At 36.6% G+C, this 26,047-nt stretch overlaps 1 protein-coding gene across 5 annotated transcripts in view; it reads left to right on the top strand.

Moving 5' to 3' along the window:
- The window catches only part of LRP1B (LDL receptor related protein 1B), a 637,687-nt gene that overhangs the window by 530,453 nt on the left and 81,187 nt on the right, over positions 1-26,047 (top strand). For all 5 annotated transcript variants that reach the window (XM_071435460.1, XM_071435459.1, XM_071435457.1 and 2 more), the window contains 7 exons: positions 716-856; positions 2,040-2,227; positions 3,700-3,883; positions 5,104-5,189; positions 8,677-8,799; positions 12,515-12,696; positions 14,949-15,148. In XM_071435460.1, the coding sequence (XP_071291561.1) occupies positions 716-856; positions 2,040-2,227; positions 3,700-3,883; positions 5,104-5,189; positions 8,677-8,799; positions 12,515-12,696; positions 14,949-15,148 (1,104 nt within the window). The remainder of the gene's footprint in view (positions 1-715; positions 857-2,039; positions 2,228-3,699; positions 3,884-5,103; positions 5,190-8,676; positions 8,800-12,514; positions 12,697-14,948; positions 15,149-26,047) is intronic.

Genomic DNA, 26,047 nt, shown 5'->3' with positions numbered 1-26,047 from the left:
CAGAGCAAATATCCCCTTCAAAATGACAAATTGGTGATTATCTGTGGTATTTTCTGGGTCCCCAGGATGAAGGAAGAATGGAGACTCTGACTCCATGTTCTTAGAAGGCTAATTTATTATTTTATGGTATTATATTTTATTAAAGAATACTATACTAAAACTATACTAAAGAATAGAGAAAGGATACTTACAGAAGGCTTAACAGGATACTAATGAAAAACTTGACTCTCTCCAGAGTCCCAACACAGCTGGACAGTGATTGGTCATTAAGTAAAAACAATTCACATGTTGGATAAACAGTCTCCAACCACATTCCAAAGCAGCAAAACACAGGAGAAGCAAGTCAGATAATATTGTTTTCATTTTTCTCTGAGACTTCTCAGCTTCCCAGGAGAAGAAATCCTGGCAAAGGGATTTTTCCAGAAAATATGGCAGTGACAATTATCATGCCTGGTTTTGTGCTGTTGCAATCTATATTGATTATTTACTCTTAAATTTGCTCCAGAAATGAGAAGCACAACAAAAAATTGCTAGAAAATATCTGCATATTATAGATTTCTTTATTTTGATTTCTCTCTTTGCTGGTGTATGAGCACAACACGCTGCATCTCTAAATGGAGCAAAAAATAATTTTCTTTCTGTTGCTTCAAAAAGGCAGAATTTCATGTTGAAACTATGAGAGCAAGCATGAGGTGGGTGGTTGCTGGTTTTGTAGGGTATCGTCGCTGCCGTCCTGGAGAGTTCACCTGCGCTGATGGGCGCTGCCTGCTGAATTCCCAGTGGCAATGTGATGGGGACTTTGACTGCCCAGACCACTCTGATGAAGCCCCTATCAACACCAAGTGCAAAAGTTCAGGTTTGTAATTTTTTGCACCAAGAGCAAAAGTTCTGGTTTAAAATTTTTTGAAGAGCACGTGTGACCTCTCTTTTTTGAGAGCGATGGTTTAGGGCTCTAAGTCAGCAAATGTAAACCTCATTCCTTAAATTTCCAGTGCTTTCATGGTGATTTTGCTCATGTCTTGCAAGGACAAAGTGTTTTGAGCATCCAAAACTTCAGTTCACAAAGTCCAAGCCACCAGATCCTAAGGAATGAAATAGCAGACAGTTCCTCAGTGCATAACTCCTGTTGATGCTAAATAAGATGATATTAATATTGTAATTTCCAAAGTTTCTACCTTGCTCTTATAATAGTTGTGTTCCAGATATTCATCACACAAAAGGAGTTCATATAAAAGGGGATATAAAGTTTCTCCCACTATAAATAATAAACATTGCTTAAATTTTTTTAGTAAATTATTGACCCAATGCTATTGGTTTTATTGATATTTTCTGCTTACATTAATAAGTTTGATGAGGTTTGACTGGTTTTTGAGAGGGAAATTAGTCTTGATCTGCATATGTTGTTCTAGTCCGTGGCTTTTTGAAAGACCAATTCTTCTGTCTAGACCTGAGCATTTCATTGCACTGTAGCCAGGTTCTTTATTCCAATTTTGATGGAAAACACACTCATCTGCTGTGAAGTGAGGCAGCACACCTACCTTATATTTATTTGAATGTTCCAATCGTTATTTGAAGGATCTGAATGTGGTTGAAATGATGTATTGAAGTTTTGCCAAACAGGGAAGAACATATTTGCAGGAAGACAAATATTTCCATTAGACAAGGAATTCATTGGAATTCAGCCAGTTGTGTTCCTAAACACCTCAGCATCCTCAGGGGGAGGAACCCATGTTTTTTAACTTTTGGAAACTAGAACAGTGTTTTGTGCAGAGATTATGTAGAGGGTTCTCCATTATATGAAAAAGAAATATCTAGGAGGGAGTAATAAGTTGATGTCTTCACCGATTTTTCCAGGAGAGGAATAACCTTCAGAGACATTGAAAAGTGGGAAGTTATTATAAAGCTATCAATAAGGAATAAATATTCAGTTGTTACACAATTTTTTCCTTTTGCATGCACAAAGCAGCTGATCCATGAGAGAATTAATTCCAAATACTAAGAGATGACACCAAGTTGTGTGTTCTTTTTTTGTTTTCCAGAGCAGTCATGTAACAGCTCTTTTTTTATGTGCAAAAATGGCAAGTGCATTCCTCAAAGCGAGGTTTGTGATAACAAAGAAGATTGCAGTGATGGGTCTGATGAGAAAAGCTGCCACATTAATGAATGCCTCAGTAAGAAAGTCAGTGGCTGTTCCCAGGACTGCCAGGACCTTCCTGTTGGATACAAGGTGAATAATTGCAAAATGTGGTTTAATATAATGCGAGTTTTTAGCTCTCAAGTGCTTAACTACTGCATGATTATTATAAAGCCTCACGGTGTGGTATTTCTTTGTAGTGAAGTAGCTTACATGCCAAAATAAGAACATTCAAATTTTCATTTCCTGTAAGCAAACAATTGCCAATTGTATTTAAAAAAATGGTATAGTGCCTATTTTAAACCTATGGAAAGGTGCTTTAAATACAACAAATCATACAGGTATATACAGAGCACTGAAAATCAATGAGTAAAAATTTTCCAATACATAGGAATGAAGAGCAGAAATAGTGGTTTTCTCCAGTTCTTTGTTTTGTTCTTGTTTTGTTTTGTTTTTTTTTTTTTCCAAGACAGAGACTCTTATAGAAATATTTAAAGTAATATCACCTTAGTAGCAGAATAAAACTGTTCATTGTCTGCGTGTGAGGATGTTTTTTGAATCTGCTCTTTGGTCTTGACAAGTAGAGAGGAACAGCCTGCACTAGCCTGTAAATAGCAGCTAAAAATAGAAGAAAGACTTTTTCCAGGGTTTTAACTCTGAAGTAACCCTAACTGCACTCCCAAAGTTTCATCTTTTTGCTGAACATTGGCCCACTGAGAACTAAATAAAATCTGTGCAGCTTGGCTTAGATGTGCAGGTATTCAGCCCTCTTGAACTGTGAGGGTTGAGCCAGAGACTCAGGAGCTGTTGGGTTCAACAAAAACCTTGTTGAAGTGGTGGAGAAAGCACGTCCTGGATCTCTGCAAAGAGAAATGGAGAATATAGGAGGGAACATGACAGGAAGTCTTCTGTAGATAAAATTTATGCCCCTTTTTCAAAACCCCTCTGGCCAGTTGTATTTTGCACCTTTCCCATTGCATGTGATAACGTTGCCAGGATCATTACCAAACCCAAATAAATGTCAGAGAAACAGAGAATATTCTGAGTTAGAAGGGATCCACAAGAATTGCCCATGTCCAGCTCCTAATCAGCCTCAAGAGTTCTGATTCACATTCCTGTGTTGGTTACACAGATTGCTAGGTGGTATCAATGATTCCAAGGAAAATAGTTGAAAACTGTCCATCTTTACCAAAAAACACACGTATAATTGAAACATAAGAACTTCAAAGGGTCCATCCATCATTATTTTCAAGAAAAAAATCCTTTCTATATTTTTGAAAAGGTGTGGTTTACTTTTCCTTCAGTTAAAGTAGGAAGAGTAATTACTCATTCCACAGGGTTTTGTTTGGGTTTTTATGGAGGAAATAGTGTTTAGGAGCACATCAGCAATATTTGAAAAGAAAAGTAGGCATGCCTCCTGTAAACCATACAAGCAGCAATGTAATTAAGATGTTACTTGAAAAAATGGGATGTATAAAAATTTTATGATGCTAACATATTCAGAAGCAAGTACACACAGGTGATAAACAAAATTAAAAATGAATGTATTTGGTTTTCTTTCCCAGTGCAAATGCTGGCCTGGATTCCTCCTGAAGGATGATGGCAAAACGTGTGTAGATATTGATGAATGTTCATCTGGATTTCCCTGTAGCCAGCAATGCATCAATACCTATGGAACCTACAAATGCTTGTGTGCAGAAGGGTATGAAACACAGCCTGATAACCCAAATGGCTGCAAATCCCTTTCAGGTATTACTATTGAATGATTTTATAATCCAAAGCTGTACCAAAATAATTTGTGGAAAAAAAAACTTAGCCCCGAGGTCTGTGGTACCTTTATATGCAAGATAAAAACAGAGTTACTTTGAATCTGCTACTTTTTCAATATAAAATAGCAATGTGACTGTGTCTGAATGCAATAATAAGTTATATCTTTAGTCTGTGTTTTCCTCAGCTCATTTGTAATAAATAGATACAGTGGTTTTTGAAAGTGTGAATAATTAACTTTATTAGAAAAAGTATTAGAAAAGTTAAAATACATCACTTAGTTCTGCTTCTGAGTCAGATGATAATAGCATGGTTATCATAAGATTTCATCACCTTTAGAATATTAGAATGTATATCAAACTTCCTCATCTGAAAAGGAGGAACAGGGAAAAAAAATAGAAAATGCAACTCTGTTATAACATACAAATGTGCTCACTACAGGAGCAGAGTAGGCTGGACAACACATTACATTCTAGAGTGCAAGAGCAGTAGATACAAAGCCTTTATACATTTTTATTTATCACTGGTGATCTTTTTTTTTTGTTTTGTTTTAGTCGAGGTGTCTCTCAATAGAACTAAAATAAAGACAGCCTTAAAAATATATTTTTAGAATTCTGTATGTCCGTGTCAGAGATGTTTCAGTGATGTCATGAATGAGTATCTGAATGTAAATACTTTTTATAAACTAGAAAGCCGGGGTAACACAAAGTCAAATCTGGCTTCAGTTCAAACTTTAAAAAAGCAAGGTTTTTATGAGTAGGTGTTTCTTTCTCACTGTATCATTCAGACTAATGAAATCTCAAAAAGCAATAGTCAAAACCTGCTTGGTTTGCAACCATAATTAGTAGTCAGTGTTAAACTGAAAGGAAATGTTGAAATTAAAACATATGGAATTAAATATATTTCCCATTTCATCTCTGACATTAAATTAGGATAAAATGCAGTGTTGTTCCCATATTGCAAAGGCAAAAGAATTAAATTGCATTGAAAGATATACTAATTGATTGCTTTGTTCATTTTTATACTGCATCATTGATCTTTCTTGGAGCATTTGAATGTTTTAAATATTTCTTTCATCCATAACATTGATCAGAGCATGTAACATTTATTTTTCAAGCCATCTGTATTTCAGCATTGTATTCCTGATTTTCCATAAATTAACGTAAAAGCTAGTCTAATATATTCTTTCTCCCGGGGTTTAGATGAGGAACCTTTCTTAATTCTGGCTGATCATCATGAAATAAGAAAAATTAGCACTGATGGATCCAACTACACTTTGTTGAAACAGGTATAACCATAGTACCATGCTCTAAGTTTAACTCAATACTTTTATTTTTTTCTAAAGTTTGCAACTGACAGAAACATCATCCTATAATTGGCGTTGTGTGCACCACAGAACAACTGCAGTGCCTTCAGAGTTATTACAATACTTTAATTGACTAATTTTTTCTGGATTTGTCATGATTAAAGCTCAGGCAGTTGTTTTGTCAGTCATTCTGATGTACTAAAAAATTATGTTATTTGTGATCCTCTTCCATCACAATATGTTTTGTGCAATTTGTCTATTTCAGTTAAAAAAAACCAAACAAAAACCCCCACCTATTTGGCCATGCATTATTTGGACCACTTACTGTCATAATCTAAATCTATTTTCAGACAGGCAGTCCCAATATTTATTTGGTATTACAAAATGTGAACTCTTATCTTTGTGTAAATCTAATTTTTAAAGTAATTGCTCTAAAATATTGTAACAGAGAAAAGAAAAAGTGAAAAACTGCAAAAACAGAAAGTCACCCAGTAAATACAGAGCTGCCATTTTTAGCAGTCTGCTGTCCTTCTGTGCTTCACCTAAGTGTAGTTATTTACCACAGATTAGATTTCCAAAATATGTTTTAATAAAAATATCAATTTCCTTGAATGATAATGGGTCAATTGTAGTAAGACTAGGAAATTATTTATTCCCCATCAATATCATTAGGCCTTTTGTAACTTCTTGTGTCACTGTGCTGTGCACCTAAATGTCACGAGAGAGGTGCTCAAGTCTTCACAACAGTAATTATGAAATTACCACCTTGAATGAAACATTGCCTTTATTTAAGCTTAGACATTGTGAAAGTCTGTCTGTTTTCCTGAAATCCTTCTGATTCCCTCTCATTTGCATCTCACTGCCTCTCTCCTCTTTTCCTGGTGTACCTGTTCATAGAAACCTGTGAAAAGAGGGGAGCAACAGGAAATTTTCTTCATGGCTGGTGCCTGACAGATGGTCCTGAATTCAGTGAACTCCTCTTCAATGCATTAGGGGGCAGCTCCAGCCACTGAACAAAATATGTGTTTTTCCCATGTTCCATTCATTCACTGGGCTGATAAACACCTCTGCTGTTGAACCCACTGGTCTTTGCTCCTGCAAAGATGTGAAAGCCAAAGAGGGATCTTTACCAGCAGGACAGGGGGGGTTGTGTCCCTCATGAGGACATCCTTGTGTCCTTGTAGTGCCATGATGGATTTGGCTCTTTCCTGCACACCTGGCAAACACCAGAGTGGCTCTGGCAGAGGAGCAAACCCACCCTTCCCTCTGTGTATTTGTTCTGTGATTACCATTCTAATAGTTGTTCATATAAACTCAGAATAAAGGAGCTGAAAGTACAAGCTCCTTCAGTCTACTCTGAATTATGTGCCAGCTTTTTCCTCTATTTTCTTTTTCTTTCTTCTTTTTTTTTTTTTCAAATACACATAAACAGTACAACTGTTTGAATGTGTCTCATGTATCATCTTTGTTTCCATTTCCTTCACTCCTAGTCATCAAAATCCTCAGGGTTTCAATAGCCAGAGTAGATAATCTTCCTCCTCATTATTTGTGATTTTTATCTCCCTGTTTTTAAGTGGGGCACCAAGGGAATACAAATCACAGCCAAGGATATATTGTGTGCTGTGTGTAAAAGAAACAAACCCACAGGTTTAAGATGAGAGACTGAGGCAGCTGACTCCATTTGAAATCTTCCCCATTCCTTCTAAAAAGTAGATTACTTGTGAAATGGCAAAGAATTATGCTAGGAGGGCTTAAGTGAGATATGTATATGATAAAGAGGAAATTATGTCTGGACAGAGAACTCTGTTACAGACATGAAGAGTTCTTTGCCTGCAGTTGATGTTCTGATAAAAATTGAAATTAAACTGACCCAAATTATAACACTTGAAACCAAAGATGTGCAGGCAGTCAATTCTCTGTATTAGTCTTGATTGTTTAGGAAACTTTTACAGTGTTGTGGAATATATAGAGATAAGACCATATTTTTTCAAATTGCTGACTTTGATTTATAGAATGTTATGAAATTGTGTGAAGTATTATTTTGTATTTGTTGACCTGTTGTCTCCTTGGTTAAGTAAGAATTTGAGGTGGGAGTTTCTCTGTAGATGCAATTATACCAACAGGAGGAAAGGAGGCAGGAGAAGTGTTTTGCAGCCCAGTTATGACTGACAGAGCTGCAGCTGGTTTTGTGAAAAGTGTCTGCATGTGTATGATATTTTTGACAAATGAGAGTGGTCTTCGCACACTGAATTGTTTCAGGCTTTTTATAATGATGATTTGTGCAGTTTATCTCCTCTTTTCCTCTACATTTTGATCAAAAGGTAGATTTACAGTAATTGCACAGCAGTAGTTGGTGGATAAGCCATGTATCAGTTTCTGTACGATTAAATATTGTCCTTAGTTGTTTACTTTAGAGCTGGCTGGTCCAGCACACCCCTTCCCAGCAATGAATTACACTAAACAGGGAGGCTGCTGATCTACCTGAGAGCAGGATGCCATTGGGCTGATAAGGGAATTGATTAACTGACCTTGAATTTATAGAGGGAATACAGACCACATCCGTTCCTTTCAGCGCTGCTGCTCCCTATTTCATTGATAACAACAAACTGGCATATTAACAATAATTGTGATTTCACTACCTATCAGAAAAGTCAGCAGTTTATGGGGCAGATAAGGAAATAAGAGCCATCATCTGAATGCAACCTTCTTCTTACTTATCAGCCATTTGGGATGAAAAGCCATTATTGTATGACTGCTCCTCCCAGCATGTTGGAGTACCTCAGATATAATCACCACTGTCTCAAAATGTGTTGGCTTTGTAATTGGAGCCATAGGAGATTCCCAGGTTCCTGCTGGATCTCCAACTTTCATGCTTTTTGGATCTACCACTGTCTGTGTGTATCCACACACACACACATAAATAAATACATATATATAGAGTACCTATAATATAGCATCTAAGTCAAAACCTCCTCATTCAGGAATTAACATTAATGTCTTTTTGCACCATTACCATTTTGAATTCCTGATTAATTTATATTACTAGGGATTTTTTTTTTATTATTTAAATGTCCTAAAGATCATACTATTTCTGATTCTCCCATTTCATTTGCCAAAGAAGGGCTAAAGGTAGTAATCAGCAGTTAAACTGAGCAAAAATTAGAAGTATTTACTGCCAAATTTCATTTAAATAAGAGCATAGAAAAACACAGGAGCCTCAGTTAATTTCATGTATCATCTGCATTTTTTTGAAGCGACACAGTTAATTTGTCACCATATTTATTTCTGTTACAGTCTTTGTCTTACTCTGTTTACAAGTAATGTATGGAAAAGAGAGGGAAGTGCTTCAGAAATATGCAGACAGTAAAATAAAGCATTAGGAATATTAACTGTGTTTTGCATTCTGAATGCTATCCAGCAGTTTGTGTTCAAACATTTGAATAAAAGCACTTTTTTTTTCTGTTTTTAGGGGCTGAACAATGTGATTGCAATAGACTTTGACTACAGAGAAGAGTTCATTTATTGGATTGATTCCAGCAGACCAAATGGCAGTCGCATAAACAGAATGTCTTTAAATGGAAGTGACATCAAGGTAATTGAGGATTAATAATGTCACTACTAGAATTATATTTTTTGAGTGCTTTGGGAAATGCTCCCTCATACATTTAACCCAGATTGGGAGGCTTTGGTGTATGAATACAAACGCAGCATGAGCTAGTGAGTCCTAGTAAAATTTAATTGCATTTGTATCTTATTTGAAGTAAAGATAGGCACAAGGAGAACTGCATTTAGGAGCTAAATTCCTTATGACTTATCTGACAGCTTACTGAATTGGCAGTTCCATGTGGCTTCCAGGATGCCAAAGAAAAAAGAGAGCTATAATTAGGTGTAAGCTGTGTAAATACACTGGTGTATTATTTCTTCCTATGTGACATTTCCTGTGATCTTCAGTTTGTTTTTGTTTCACCTCCACTACACTGATAATTAAAATAACTCAATGTCTTTGCTGTGAAGGGTAAAAGTGCACTCCCATTTCTGCACAGCCTGTTCTGCCTCTGTAGTGGATTAAGTTCACAAATCCACTATAAAGCACATTTGTTGACTTGTGTGAACATTTTCCCAGAACTGGTGATAAGCAGTAAGGAATGCTTTGTTTATTCTATTATGTCTGACCTTCTGAAACAGGGACCTAAATGAGCAGCAACATATCCTGTGAATTTTGTTCCCTCTCTGCACACCGATAAACATTCAGAGAGAAAAGATTTGTGCTTTTCATTCTCAGTTTGGTGTGTGGACTGACACAACCTCAGAGCGCGTCAGCTTTGCTCCTTATGTGAATTAGGGTTTGAAAATCACTGGCTCCAAGGAACCTCATTTGCATCCTTCACACCAAAATAATAGTTCTTAAAAAGAAAAAAAAGCAAGTGGATGAAAATGTTCTGGCAATCTGATTGCATTGGGGTGAAAGTAAAACCCAGCATGCACTCAGAAGTTGTACCTGCATAGGGAAAAAAATAGAACACTGGCAAGCGTGGGGTTCAAAATCCATTAAATCCTTGAATCACACTTATTGTCCCTAAACAGTTTCCAAAGCATCCTCCTCAGCTTCATCCCTTATGGATGGTTCAGTATTATATAAGGGCTGGGGATTATTCAGACTCTATTTGTAATCCTCACTATTTCAACAACAAAGAATTATTCCCAGTTAAGAGTGTTCCAATAGCCAGGTAGGAGACTATCAAAATTGCTTTCTACTGATTCATTATTAATTTAATTTTTTAAAAAAAGGCATCAAGAAGTTGAACAACCACTAGAAGAAAATTAGGATGAGGACATGGAGGATATTTAATTTTTCCATCAATTTGCAATTTGCACAAGTGTCATGTTGATGAAAATTTTGCTCGTATAGGATGCCATATGCAAAGCAAGAATCATGAAAATAGGTCCATTTAATTTTCATACAAAGAAAAAGGTTTTTTGTGTGAAAAGCTTGGCCCAGATTTGGCCTCTGAAAGCTAAAAAAAAAAGGTGAAAAAAATTAGCAAGAATTATATACTTTCTAATATAAATATATACTGTCTAATAATTATATACTGTCTATAGCTGTCTAATAGTCTATCAGTAACCTTTTATGCAGTTCCAAATTTTTGTGGCTCTGACTTTCTTATTAGGTTGCTATAGGACATACTTAATAACTGACATTATTAAAAATTAGTTCAAATGAAAGTATAATAATTTTTATTTAGTTATTTAAATGCTAGTGTTATTATTTCTTATCTAGCCAACCTGTTTGCATCTTTTAATGGGGTTGTTTTGTCAAGAGAGAGAGTTTTTATGGTTTTTCCCCTGATGAATCTCTCATTTTATTATCTTCTCACTTGTTATGTTATTTTTTGCTATAAATAGATCAGCTCTCAGTGTAAGTGATGCTATTTGATGTATTGCCTCGGATTCCCCTTGCAGGAGATGGCATTTCTTCAGCACACCAGCTCTGGGAAGCCTGATGGCATCTCATTTTTCTTCTGCCTCTGCCCATGGAGGAGATACTGAGAGAACTGAAATGACAGCCCTTTCACACGGCTGTGTTCAGTGTTTCAGGGACAGTTTAGATTCCAATGTTAGTGGGAAATGCAGTCAAGAGCTGGACCATGCTCATGAGGTGCCACACTGGTGGTCTCAGTGGCTGGGACAGGCTGAGGGGACTCTCCTCAGGAAAAATTATCAGAAAGAGAAACTCATTATTTTGGTTGGTGCTCTAGTGAAGTGTTTAGACAGCCAAACCACTACCTACATTTTCACAGTTATCCATTTCTGCATGAAATGTCCCTTGTGCCAATGCAGCAGTTGCTGCAATTACACATTTATAAACTGGTGAAGCTGGTAGTGTGGAGGTTTTAGAAATTAGAACCTCTTATTCCCATTAAAAAAGCAGTGTATCCTGGACTTTACCTTTTTAAAAAGATTTTATAAGATGATAAATTATGTAACAACCTGAGAAGGTGCTTTTACAAATTCATAACTATAAAATTGATTTAAAGCATCTCACCATATCCCTTTTTATCTTGAAGGCTTTTCCATGTCTTCAGATGGTAAATAAATTTAAAACTAGCACTTTCAGTTATACATAATGCAGGTTTATACATGAAGCTTATACTCTGGTGCCCATGCTGTTGGTGTTGAAGATAACAGTAAATTAGAATGTGCACCACAGTAATAAACCCATTATTAGTGCTTAAGAAATCTCATACATTTTCAAGTATTCCTTTCTGAAATGTAGGGTTTTTTTCTGAAGTTCTAGTTGCACAGACCTTAATCAGGAATAGAATAGGTCAGGATAGATCTTCTCAGGAATAGAATTTTCAAGCCTAGAAGAAATTGGTCTCAAATGATTGTGAATATTCAAATATTACTGAATACTTGGCATGAAGTACTCCCAGACAAGCTGGACTGACTTATGCCATGATGAGGTTTGTAATCACATATCTGTAATAAATCTAGAAGAATTTGTTCAAGTCCCAGAATTATCCAAGTCATCAAAAACCCTGAGAATAACACATCCCTGTCAGTAGTCTGTAGGATTTAGTAGGTGACTAAATTGCTTTTGTCTCTTAACAATGAAGTCCTTTTGAAATTTAACTAATTCTTGGGAAATTCCTCATTCTTCTGCCACATGAATGCTGGAAATAAGAGCACAGTATTTCCTTTCCAGCCAGTAGCTCTGAGTGCTCTCATGGTCTCTCTGTCACGATGACATATGGCACTACTGTGACATTAAAATGAAGAATATGCTGATGGAGACTGCTGAGAGAAATGGGGAGATGAGCAGCAGCAGATGTGCTCAAGGGCACACTGTGGGGAGAGCAGCCACATCTCCACTCTGTTCTGTGGAACAAAAAATGGAATATGAAATGAAAGGGAGAAAAGAGAAAAGTTTGCGTTTGTTTGATTTATTTCTTTATTTTTTTTTTTTTTACATTAAGAGAAAACTAGGTACTTCAGATGAAAAAAATGAAAGCTCAAAAGTTTTTAAAAGTTTGTGCATAATGTTGATAATTTCCTCTTTACATTATCATAGTATGCTCCATTCTCCCTCACGAGGAGGAAAGTGTCACATTGTTGTAGCTACTTAAGTGTCATTACCTGAGAAGTGTCAGTGTTTAGCAGTGAATAATACCCAGTTTTTACATGCTTTATGTCACTGTACCAAATAGCCAGTCTCTCAATATCCTGGCATCTGTACCGCTCAAATTATTGTTCCTTTTCCCAGTTATTTAGATAAATAATTAATGTAATTTTTGCTCTTCCAGGTAGTTCACAATACAGCTGTTCCCAATGCCCTGGCTGTAGATTGGATTGGGAAGAATCTCTACTGGTCTGATACTGAAAAGAGAATTATTGAGGTGTCCAAGCTCAATGGCTTGTACCCAACTGTCCTTGTGAGCAAGAGAGTGAAGTTTCCCAGAGATCTGTCCTTAGATCCTCAAGCTGGGTATGAAACAGGCAATTTTCAGTATTTCCTACTTAATCCTCATTTGATATTATTTTTTTTCAATTCAAAAAATACATAGGAAATAATACTTAGTTTTTTGTTGGTTTGTGTTTTTTTTAATCTAATATTCAGTGATAGGACAAAGTTGTTGTGTTGGTCTGGACTCTACCTAAACAAAGAAAAGCAGTGTTTTTCCTTGCATAAAAATATAACCTATCTAGTCTACTATTTTTTTTCAAGATAAAAGCTATTTTCTACTATTTCTTAGGACTAAAATTTAATTTTCTTGTAACTGTACCCTTTCTTCCCTGTAATATTGGGGAGGGAGGATACAGACCTTTGCTTAATGTTTTCAAGAGATGCATACATGGGATCTTTCTGTGGTTGCCTGGGCATCCCTGAGTATGCAAAAATCACTCTACAAAGTTAGTACACAGAGTCCCAGTCTTTCAGGAAGACTTAGATGTATAAATAAATAGGCATAATAACTTACTCGAGGTTCTTTTTGGTGTGTATAGCCAGCTTTCCAAAGCAGTTTTTACATTTTTATTGCTAAACATAAGCCTGTTTTCATTTATTTTAATATAGAATTGTGCTGGAATAAAAATTCAAATTCAGACTTATAATTTGAAATGGTGTTACTTGAATCTTGGGTTTGGTTTTTTGGTGGGGTTTTTTTTCCCCCTCAGAAATGAGAAATGCTTAGTGAATCATCCTGCTGCTGCCATGCAGTTTGTTTCCAAAGAAAACATTTTCTGTTGGAGAGAGTGGAGAAGGTTTCCTCTGTCTGCTGCTTGTGTGGAGCAGGCTGGGTGCCAGCACATTGCACCTGTGTGTTGTAGGATACCTGTAACTGTTCTTAGCATCACCATTTCCTCCTGCACACAAATTCTGTTCCAGGTGCTTATCAAGGATATGAGCTGCATCTGGATTTTGGACAGCCTGTCCAAAGCCTGTAGAGCAGAATCAGCTTCCCAGCTGGAAAGATCTGTCCTGAGGTTCTGAGTAATGGCACACAACAGCAGCCACATGCATCCATGTGCTAAATAATGGGATTTTTCTCCCTTTATGGCAAACGTGCTCTGCGTTGTGGTTAAATAGCATGTTGAGGGGAAAATTGCTGCTCAGCTTTCTGACAGTCTCTCTCAGTGCTTCACCCGTTTTTAAACCCTCTGTGCAAGAAACTGTTTTAATGTTTTACAGCTAGTACTTCCTGAAGCAATTCAATTTGCATTATGTGGCTGCATGATAGCAAAAAAAAAGTTTTGTAACATGTGTAAAAAAAAAAGTAGATATAATATCATATTTCTGTTAAATTTATTAATGATGCCATTTATGTAGGATGTGAGATTCACAAAGTCCAGTTTGGGTGGTGCTTCAAATTCTAAGGTATCAAGACTAAGCCATTTAAATGCACATTTTATTAGTCTATAATTAATTTAATAAAATCACACCTGGCAGAGGGTTTCCTATTCAAATCCTTTACATTCAGCACAACTATTTACAGACAGGTCCAGAAAACTCAAAGATTTATCTGGAAGGTGGAAATATTGTAGACTAATTACTGATTTATTCTTGAGATCAACTAAATAAATTAAGCATTGAGCCACAGAATGGTTTGATTAAGAAGAGACCTAAGGATCATCCAGTTTCAAACACCCAAGACAGGCAGGGGTGCCATTCACTACCCCAGGTTGCTCAAAGCCCAATCCAACCTGGTCTTGGACACTTTCAGGGATGGGGCAGCCACAACCTCTCTGGTCAGTTATTGCTGCTGATGCCTTGTGAAGGCTGACCCAGAACAGAGACTAGATGGACCTAAAGAATAAAGTAGGGATTTATTAGGAGGTTTCAATAGATCCACCTTGGGCAGCACAAAAGCCCAGCCAGGGCTGCACCCAAGATGAACCAAAATGGTCACAAAATGGACGACTGGTCACGGGGTCTCTCATTTTTATAAATTCCAGTGCCTTTGCATGTTGGAGTTAATTGTCCAATTACAGCTTTAGATTATGAAGCCCTATCCTTTTGTTTTTCTCTCTTCAGCCCACGTTTATGCTCCTGGGGCTGAGATTTGTCCTTGGTCCCCAGCTAGAGAAGGAATTGTTTTGTCTCCCTGCTCTGTGCAGAGAGCTCACTATCCCCTCATATGAAGCCCAGACCCACACACTGCAGTAGCACAGAATCTGAAAAATGCAAAAGCTAAAACCTGAGGCATCACAGTTACTCAGCTGCTGTGTTTGGTTCCACAGGTACCTGTACTGGATTGATTGCTGTGAGTCCCCTCACATTGGCCGTGTTGGGATGGATGGATCCAGGCAAGCTGTGGTTATAGAAACACAGATTTCCAGACCTATGGCTCTCACCATAGACTATGTCAATCACAGACTGTACTGGGCTGATGAAAACCACATTGAGTTTTCTGACATGGATGGATCTCACAGACATAAAGGTTGGTCAACACTTCAGTTGTTTTGTTTTTTTTTCTTTTTGATGCTTTCAATGTTATGTATAGTTATGTAAAAATTGTCCTTTAAAAACCTTTTTAATAACCTTTTTTGAGTTTTTTTTTCCTTTTATCAATATATTAAATCATCTTTTCATTTTTGTTCTGTTATTGATATTAATAACTTAAAACGTGCAGTACTATATGTTTGTGGGAAAAAAGTCAAATAGAAAAAGAAGCTCTAGGAATACAAGCAGTAATCTGAGGCACTCTTTCAATTTTATACCCTGGCATATATAGACAGGTTCTTGATTAAGTTGCAAAGTGAGTGAAACTCGCTGTTAAAAGTAGAAGGGATCCTCTGTGCCATGTGTCAGAATAGGGGGCTAAAATCAGCCTTTTCTCCTGCCTCAAAAAGCCTGGAAAAGCTATTAGTCTGCTCAGCATGAGACCAGTATTTCAAATGTAATTTGGGGCTTTCCTGGTAGATGGGTGGAATAATAACTTTTGAAATACTTATGTAATAAACTAATCTTTATCTCTGTGTTTTGCTTCTCACCTGACAGATAATTAAACAGCTTGTGTCATTTATCTGTAAAGTATGCAAAAAAAGTAAAATTCTACACTATGATGAATTGTTCTCATATTCCAAGTTGTATAATTAAAGAGCTTTCATTTTAATTCAAATATATGAAATTATAAGTTTTTTTGGGAGTTTTATTTGAGATGAAATTGTTACCTGAGCTCCTTCCTCAAGCTTTACCCAAACCTCAGCACTGCTGTACTGCTGGTAAGACTTCATGGATCTGGGCTTTTTTAGGCTTTTATCTCATACTGGGTGCCTCCAGGTCTTCTCCAAACCACAACTGATGAAATAACTACTTTATTTTCAGATCAAAGGTTCACCAAGAAATAAAAAATGGAAACCAATAAGTTTTCTAGCCCCTGCATTCATGAATTGTAGGTTATAAATGCATCATGAATAATTCAGTGGCAGTTGTCTGAGATGGTAGATTGGAGACACTCTTGCAGTAGCTACAAGAGCTGTAAATATTCCTATTAATCTCAGCATAATTTCCATGGTTTTTTTTTTTGGGATGAACACCAGTCAGTTCTAACCTGCTCACCTAAGCAGCTCTCGCTCAGATATAGCCCTGAGCTGGAATCCTGCTGACATTCTGCTCTTCTGACAGAGGAAGCAAAGCTCCCTACTCCTCTTGATGTCATTCCCTGTGCTGCTATCCTGCTATTTTCATTCCCAAAAAATTATCCCCTTACTCTTCTTTTTGTATCTTTCAAAGGAAAGAAGTAAATAATAGCCAATGTGTCTCTCTTAGCCCTAAACTGACCACAGTGGTCAAACCTTTCACAGTCTTCCCTTTCAGCCTGAGAGTTTCAGAATTTCTCTTTCCCCAAAAATGTCCTCATGTTACTAAATTCAGAAGATTGCTGCAAAATTCCATCCAGACCATCCTCAGTGTCCATTGCCTTGGTCTCCAGCCTGTGGGGCTCTCCTGAGCAATTGGATAAAATCAGTTTCAACTGCTTTATATCTGCAGAGTTAATTTCTTCTTCTGAGGATTTCTATTCCTGGAGAAGAAGGAAATCTGTCACAATGCCACAGCAAATTTATCCAAATTTGGTACCAGTGGCATATCTGAGGCAAGCTCCAGAAGCAATAGTGACTTTGTGTAAAGCTGGAATCATGCTGCTTTTGAGGACATGTCTCTTTGAAGTCCAGATGGTGCATAAATATTCAAGCCATAAGAAATTGAGCTTTGGGAGAAAGATCCTGAGGTATTTAAATGATGTGAAAGCAAGATTTTTTTCCTTAGGCAATCATTGTGGAGGATGAGGTTGGAAGAGACCTCCTAGTCCAACCTCATGGATCACCTAGTCCAATCTTTTCTGGGAAAAGCATGGTCTAGATGACCCACAACCATGTGTCCAATCCACCCTTTCCTTGGGAAGATTATTCCAATGGCTCAGTGTTCTCATTTTGAAAAGTTTTCCTCTTGTCTCCAATCAAAATCTTCCCGAGAGTGACCTGTTCCCATCACCCCTTGCCTTTTCCATGTAAAAAGGGAGTCTCCATTTCTTTGCAGCCTCTTTAAAGGCTGGAATGTGGTGATGAGGTTTCTCTTTTTAAGAGTGAACAAACCCAGTTCTCTCAGCCTTTGCTCTCATGGCAGCTTCCCAAGCCTTGGATCATCTTTGTGCCCCTTGTCTGGATCCTCTCCCACCTGCCCACACCTAATGCCTCTCATCGCTTTCTGCTGTCAGGAGTTTCACTCAAAACATCATTAACAGATTAAAATGAAGTTGTAGAAAAGTTTCTGTGGATTTAACAAGACAGTGATAGAATTCTTGGTGTCTGAAACAGATGAAACAGCCCTGTGGGTGCTCCAAGGAGAGCTTTGACAGTTTTGCAGAGTTCACCTTTAATTATCAATTTGCCTTTAATCAAGGTCTTTTCCCTTTCTCCCTGCTTTCTCCTGGAACAACCAACCAAAAACAAAATTAATTTCTTTGTGATTAAGCACAAAACTACAAATATTTTGGATGATGAAATTTAACCATTGTAAAATAATTATTTTAATAGGGGAAACTCAGGGAAGTTCAGTGTTTCGAGCTGTGATTCCCCCTTGGCCTTCTGATATCTGTAATCCACACTGATAAGCACTTAAATGAGAAAGATTAAGTTTTATCTCTTGTGATAACTGTGTTCCTTGAAGGCATGTTTTTCACATGGATTTCATGGGCTGTTTTCCTTTGTCGTTTTGGACATTTTCTCTTGTCAAAGTTAACTAAGGGGGTGATGGTTGAGTTTGCTCTTATCCTTTGTGTTTTCGAATGGAGAAGGATAAAGGCATGGATATGGCAATCACAAAATACGTTTTCATGGAGGAGAGGAAAAAGTGTGAACAGGAATGCTGTGAGTGATGCAATCTGAAGTGCTAATAATGGCAAACTAAGCATTTTCTCACCTGATTCTGTGACCTCTGAGGATAAGGCTGGTTTGCTCTGAGGTTTTTTCCCGAGACTATGATTTTTGGATCTTAAAATGTCTGTTACAAAATCTATCAGAAAATGCCACAGAGATTTCAAAAGACACAGCAAATAGAAGTAACTTGCCAGAATGTGGCTTTCATATCATTAAGGGATGGTATGAGACAGTGTGCAGTGTTCTGTGCTCCATATCAGATAATTTAGGATAAACACAACAATCTTAGGCTAATTATTGACACGCTGTCTGCTAAACCAAGGAGTGTTTATTACATGAAATGGGAGTTTACGTGTATTTAGATATTTGTGTTAACATTTCTTCAAGTATGGGGTTTTTAAAATTTGTTTATTTCTTCTGAACCTTAAAGCTTTTTGAGGAGAACATCTGCTGCTTTTCTCTTGTAAAATTCCTCTGCATTTCAACAGAGAAATTGTCTTTTATAATTGCCAAGAGACTCGTAGTACGAATTTTGAAAACATGCTAACTAGGCCAGAAATCTTAGACTGCTTGGGAGCTCTTCTTGGCGCTGGGGCAGTGATGACCTTGCTGAGCTGTTTGAAGTTTAATGCTTGGTTATATAAACTGTCTTTAGAGCTTAGCCAATTCAGCACTGCAGCATGCACAAATGTTATACACTGTAAATGATTAAGCAAGTATTGAAGCACTAATCTGGCTAAGCACTAAGCTAGTTTACTTATGTGAGCTTTAAAAAAAAAATAAAAAATTTAAGAATTTGTCAGAGTTAGCTTCTTTCTCTTCCCACAGCCCAGAGGAGATGCAGGCTTCACAGTTCCCTGGGTATCTGGCTGCTCCTTGCAGGTTTTCCCAACCTTCAAGGCTCCTAAATCCCAGAGCTGCCTGCATTCCCCCATTTCACTTTGAAGATGAGCATTTCAGTAAAATGAAACTATAAAAGGGAAATCTGACAGTCCAGTTTAGGAAGTACAGAAACTTCTCCGAAATTAGGCCTTAAACTGTGTCAAGTTGTTGGTTTATACTGTAAGAACAAAAAGTTGTGCACTACAATCCTTCATCTGACAGGGGTATGGAAATTAGGCAATGGAAAAGTGATGCACTTTAAATAAATTATTATTGTTAAATTTCTTCTTTAGGTGTAATATAGTTAACAGAGAATAACTTTCCTGGAGGACCTCAATTTGAAAAAAAACACCCTGTTCTTGAGACAGCTTCTGCCTGAATGTTTGCAATTCTCAGAATTGGACAGTATATATGCAAGTTTTGAAGTAACAAGTACAGAGGGTTTGGACATTACAACCACTTTAATTTTTAGGGCCTGTAATTTCAAATGTTGCTCATTGTAAGGAGTTTGCAGGTAGAAAATTAGTATTTGTGTCTAATTCTGGAGTCTGCCTCCAGAGTTTTAAAAGAGAATATGCCCAATTGTTTATAAAATTGTCCTGATGTAGAAGTGATCTAAAAAGATTACAGAAACCAATTCCTTCCAGATTTATAGTGGAGGTTTTCATAGCTCAAAAATTAGAGAAGTTTGAAAGAGGTTTTGTTTCCCAGAGCAGATGAGAAGTAGTTTTGACATGGCAACAGTTTTTTCCCCAACTTTTGAGGAGTCTATAGAATTATTCATTGTATCCACATCTGATAGCACAAACTGATAATTGTGTTCTCTCCATTATTGACTTCTGGATTCACTTTTCATAATTGTTCCTATAAAATTCTCCAATCCATATGTCTTCCCAAATCTGATTATTTTATTGGGCTCCTTCTCTTTTAAAGGATAGTGTTCAGGAGAAATTGTTCAGATTCACCTATATTAAAGGCAATTCACTCAGTTACTTTACTCAAATGTTCCCCAGTCTCCAGTTTATGAAGACCAGTTTATGAAGGTGATGCCCTGTGAAAGCTGACCTAGAACAGAGACTAGATGGACCTAAAGAATAAAGTAGGGATTTATTAAAAGGATCTCCTCAATGGCTCCACCTTGGGCAACACAAGAGCCCAGCCAGGGCTAAACCCAAGATGAACCAAAATGGTCACAAAATGGATGACCAGTCACAGGAACTCTCACTCTGATCAGTTCTGCTCCATTTGCATATTGGAGTTAATTGTCCAATTGCAGCTTTAGCCCATGCAGTCCCATCCTTCTTGTTTTTCTCTCTTCAGTCCATGTTGTTTATGCTCTTGGGGCTGAGATTTGGATCATTTGTCCTTGGTCCCCAGGTAGAGAAGGAATTGCTTTGTCTCCCTACTCTGTGAAGAGAGCTCACCATCCCCTAATATGACGCTCAGAAGTTCACACTAAAGCAGCACAGAATCTGAAAAATACAAAAGCTAAAACCTGAAGCATCAAAGGTTGCCAGCAGGTTGGTTTCTGTATATTGCCCTGGTCTTGGGAAATATACTCAAATTAGATTATAAACTTCTGAAAATAGTACACTATACTTGAAATTTCTCCATGAGCTGGACAAACTTCTCCTTGAGCTATCCCAAATTTTAAGGGATGGGGATTACTTTCCATGCAGCTGCTCCTGTCAGGGGGCATCGGGACAGAGAACATAAACCAGAGATTTTCTGTTTTCTCTCTGTTCCAATCAACACCATTGAAAACAGGAGGATTTTGATCAAGGCAATGGCAGTGTTGGACAGCTCCCATGGTTCCAGTAGAAGACAAATGAGATAAACCAAAGTGAACCAGTGGTTTATGTCCTCACAGTTGGATGGTGGCAGGAGAGGGAAAGATAAAAGAAGGAATAGCTTGGGGGTCACTGGGAATGGATATCAAAACCAAGACAGGAGTCTAAGGTGAGGGGCTGGCAGGCAGGTAAAAGGTCTCTGTAAATCTGAAAAATAATTTAAAAACCCTTAAAACTCACCAACACACAGAGTTATTCTACTCAAATAGTGACGTGTATATATTTGAGAGTAATTTATTACTGCTGTGTACTGCCGTGGAGTTACTGGCATATAAACAGCTGCTCACAGTGAATTAAAAAAGGTAATAAAACATTTTAAAGTGGGACAATGAAATATTGCATTCCTATTTTTTATCAATTGGTTTATAGGCAGATTTTGAAAAATTTATGCATCTCTTCTCATGGTGTTGTTATATCTAATAGTGAAATTTAATATCTCAAACACATGAGTGCCTAAAGATGTTTAGATTTAAGGCTTAATTTCCTGCTTCTTTAGTGATAGCAGTTTGGGGATGCATAACAAGTTTTGTGTGACTGTTGAAATATTCTCAGTTTTCATTGTTTCAGTTATATTTTTATACTGGCAAAATATCCCACCACTGAATGCTAGGACTTTTGGCTTTCATACTTAACCCAATATGGATGTGTCTGGTATATATGATGTATATATTAATTTTGCAGAAAGAAATATTTATGCATGAACATGTTATTAAAGACGTGAGTAATAACATCCTAAAACTATATATATAGACTTAATCTATATAGTCCATGAATATTTTTTTGCTGTTCATTGAGTTTGACAGGTTTAGGTTTCTAAACCACATGTCCATTTCATAAAAGTAATAATGATTGTAAAATGTCTCATCTTTAAAATAGAATATTTTAATGTAATATACTTAAATGTAATTATGTCTGTCAAAACCACATACTTTGTCACAAGCTTAATAGACATAATCTTATTGTCATTATTCATTATTAATTTTATGGACTAAGCACTTCAAATTCTTTATCAAAGGGAACAAGCATCAGGAGTAAGTAGTATAGGAAATAAAAAAGTATTGACTGTGTCTCAGAGAGGCTCCAAGTTGAATGTAAAATTAGACAGAAACAGCTACAAGGGAGTTCACTTGGCAAGGGGATGGTGGGGGCCAGGAATTGCTGCAGAAGAGATCAGCAATCTCCAAGTTTATTTGGTTTTGTAGGTTTAATTGCTACTTTCTTATTAAGTGTTGTTCTTCCTTGATGCAATTTGTCTTTGGAGGGTTTGTAACCCTTCCTAGGAGATTGCCACTGGTTCCATTTAGATGGAGATGTCAGTAGGCTTTTTGTTTCTGTTTTATTGCAGTTCAGAAAATCAAGTTTCAGGAAGTGGAATTCAAAATAGTGTAGAATGTTTTTTCAGGTTGGGTCACCCATGTAAGTTTTCTTTATTTGGGTGCCAAAATTCTTAAACAGAAACTGCTCTAATGCCTCAGGGAGCTAGAAACTCATTTAAATTGTTGCTTAACAATAATTGATTACTTTTAGCAATGGATTCCCAGCACTCGCACTCTAGTTGGGTGAATTTTTGGGAGGAACCTAACAGGGATCTTTCACCCCTTCTGTTTTTGTAGATTTTGCACAAGGGCAGGGCAAGGTTGCAGTCCCTTGGTTTTGGAAAGGGAAGGGATACATCCCTTTCTGTCTTGGAAATGATCAACCATCTTCTGGACTTGATAGGGCACTGATAAATTGGATATTTTGATATATATCTATTTTTTGATAACTTTGATAATTTTGTTTTTGTTTTTCTCTTAGAAGGGGTCAACATTTGTCCTTCAAAAGACACTTTTTCTTGGTACATTGATTTTACCATCCACCAATGAGACCTTTTTTATTATTATTCATGTTATTGTATTTGCTTTTCTATTTGGAAAAACTTGTGTTTCAATAAGAGCCAAGGGATCTGGGCTTCACTTCTGTATGGCTTCAGGTTTTGTAGCTCAGGAATCCTAGATGGAATGATTTTCATTCCTGAAATCAATTGAACATTTTTTTTATGCTTAAGTAAACGTGCTCAGAAAATATAAGGGAAGCAGAGTTCACTTTTCAGAGAAAAGTAAACATTTGTATCACAAATATGACTTACAGCCTATGAATTTATATTCTTGGATCAAAATTGATACAAAATGCAGGGGAGAGAGAGACAGATATACTTTGAGTCTGTCATGGTTCTCATAACCGTGTCATGGTATCTACATAACCATGTTCCCTCCTGTGGCTCTTCTCTTAAATTCATGCAGCACTTTATCTTCCTTTATTATGTTATATATTGTCATTTTTGTCTTCAAGTATCTAATAATTTTTATTTCCCACCACTTCTGATCTGTTACAAGCCTCCCCGTTTTTCCCTTTTATTCCCTGCCTGTGTTTTTTCCTCCTGTTTTCTGCAGTTTCTGAAAGGCCTGTGCATTCCTTCTCCTTTTTGCCTCTTCTTTCTTGCCCCTTTTCTCATCTACTTGTTTGGGATTAGCATTCAGTGTCAGAAAATCCATGGTTTATGCATTAAATGAAACAACACTAGAGAATCAGAGTTGGCAGCAGGTGTGTTAGAAGGAACTTGCCCAGCTCTGAGAGGAGGAGGTTGTGGAGGAGAAAGGAATCCCAAAAGTAAATGTTTTAGCTTTAACAGAATATATTCCTTTCTTACTAATGGTTTTGAGATGGGATAAAATGTTTTCAAATAGCTGCAGAGGAAACAGAGGTGCTTTGTTATGACTAACGTGCCTTTACTTTAAATTCATACAAAATAATCTGGTTTTGCAGTGCTTTACAAAGAAAGAGGAACAATGAGTCATCCTCTCCTGTTTAAAACTGATTCACACCACAGAGCTTGCTGTAGGGTTTATAATTAGTATTAATTAGGGTTAATAATTAGTATTAGACATACAGTATTAGTACTGTATGTCATTTATGATGAGATCAATCAGCTAAAGCTTTTTTGGAGTTACAGGAAAGAGTGGGAAAAGGAAGTGGGTGTTTCTACTACTCCATACATTTTTAAAAAAATCAATATTCACTGCCTGAAATTTTGGAAAGTGTGAAACACTGATGTCCTCAAAGGCAAAGAATAAAGAGCATGAGAGACTATTTTACTGCTCCATCAGATAATCAGATGGAAAAATGACCTCAGTTTTCTGTTCACTTTTGTTTGGTCATTCACAGTTGATGGGAACTGTAAATTCTAGAACCTCTTACACGTCAACAGTTCTGATGTTTCCTTGCTATAACTTACTAAAAGGCAAAGAAGAATTGTATTCAGCTGTGATAGAATTATTCCTTAAACAATCAAGTCAGAACTGGTTGCCATTCAATACCTGTTTTAAGAAAACTCTCTCAGGCTTTACAGGCTTATCTTCTACATTGGCTTTTATTGGTCAGCTTAGAAGAAATTTTATAAGTTTTTCTGTTATGTAATTATTATTAACTATTCTTTTATAAGAATTTTGTATTTTTATGGTCAGTGTAGGATTTTTGTCAGAAATATTTGTCCAGTGATTCTGTAGTTATATTCTATTTTACTTCAAAGGGATTTTCATTTGCATATATGTGTACTATTCTTTGCTTTCTTAATTGATTTTTTAATAACTTTGTTTCACAACAGAATACATTTAGCTTTAACAGCTTTAAATGGTGCAACTTTGTGTTGATTGTGACCTAATGAAAAGTTAATGCAGAAGCCCATTAAAATTACAGAGTTGCTCAGAAATAAAAATAGTGACAGGACAAACTGCAGCCTGAATCTGTGAGTCCTAAGACACTGACAGTTTTAACTCCATAGCTATAAATGGTAATAATAGGAAACCCAGTTTTTAGAAACAAATATATTTTGTCATTCTTCTTTTAAAGAACATAAAAAGAAGAGAGTCTAATAGTTGTTTCATTGTTATTGATGAGGTGGGTTTATTTTTAAGAAGTTTAAAAGAATTAAGCTTTTCAACCTGGTACTTGCAGAATTTATTTTTCTTTAAATAAATGAAAATTGTAATTGAGTCAATGAACAATGTTCTTCTGTGCAGTGTTCTAACTGTATCATTTAATATTTTGTGCCATACACTTAACTTGGCTTCTCTCTTAATGCAGTGTGATGGGACAATTCAGGCAGTGTAAGGCAATCTCCTGAATCTTCTTCAGCTCATGAATATAAAGTTTCATCTGGATTTTGATGTATGTCTAATCCAATAAAGGCAGGATAAATTGTCTGGCTACCCACAAACATACACAAAATCAGAGAATAAGCTTTTTTTCATATATCTATGCTTAGGATATGGGGTTTGCTTCCTGGATAGCCAAAATAAGGATGACTATTGGGTGTATTTTTCATTGGTGGGTAATAATAAAGATGTTGAAATCAAAATAATTTTTTAAATTTAAATCTCTTCATGTATGTTAATGCCTTTATATGCTGTTTTATTCTGATTTTAAACTTAACTTTGATCAGAAAAAGAGAAAATAAAAAAGGGGGTTTTTTTGTCTTTAGAGAGACTGAAGTGAGACCTTTGACATCTTTAATTTGGTGCCAAAAGTAGAAGCAAGGGTCATAATTTATATAAACCAATACTGTCTCAGAACTGCAGCAAAAATAAAATAATTAGTTTTATGGAAAGCTTCAGGGCCTCATTCAGGGCAGCTGCTTCTGATGTCCCATCCTTCTCCTCCTGTCAGCCTGGTTTGTGTTCCTCATTGGAAACATTACACAGTGGGACTCTAAAAATCACAGAAATTATAAGAGCTTTTCTTGTACTGTACCGCGTATGGAACTGTAGCAAAGACCTCTGTAATGAGGATTAGGATCAAAATTGCCAAGATTTCTTTAGACTTTGACTGATTTCTCGGAAATGATCTGAAGTTCTTTCAAAAATATCATATTCTTATTTCAGTGTGATAGATGTGCTTCGTGGAGACATATAAAAAGGGAAACTAATTTCAGGCCTAAGCAGCAAGGTCTCCTTGACCAGGAGCAGCATGCCCTGCACTGGACATCAGAACAGGGAGGATTGCTGGGTAGAAAATTGAATTTTCTACGTTGTTGTTCCATATACTCAGTACCAGTCATCAGATCTCAGTGAGCTGTAAAATGTTCCAACAGGAATTTGAGATTTGCCTACTCTATGTCAACACTTTTAAGGTAAAAAGATGCAGAAAATAAGGTAAAGGTGTTAAAGATGTGCTAGTTAAACATGACAGTCA

This window comes from Agelaius tricolor, unplaced genomic scaffold (assembly GCF_023055355.1).
Source record: "Agelaius tricolor isolate 1412-34295 unplaced genomic scaffold, bAgeTri1.0.p SCAF_10, whole genome shotgun sequence".
Lineage (NCBI taxonomy): Eukaryota > Metazoa > Chordata > Aves > Passeriformes > Icteridae > Agelaius > Agelaius tricolor.
The sequence above is the reverse complement of the archived record's forward strand: the minus strand, read 5'-3'. Positions and strand labels throughout refer to the sequence as shown.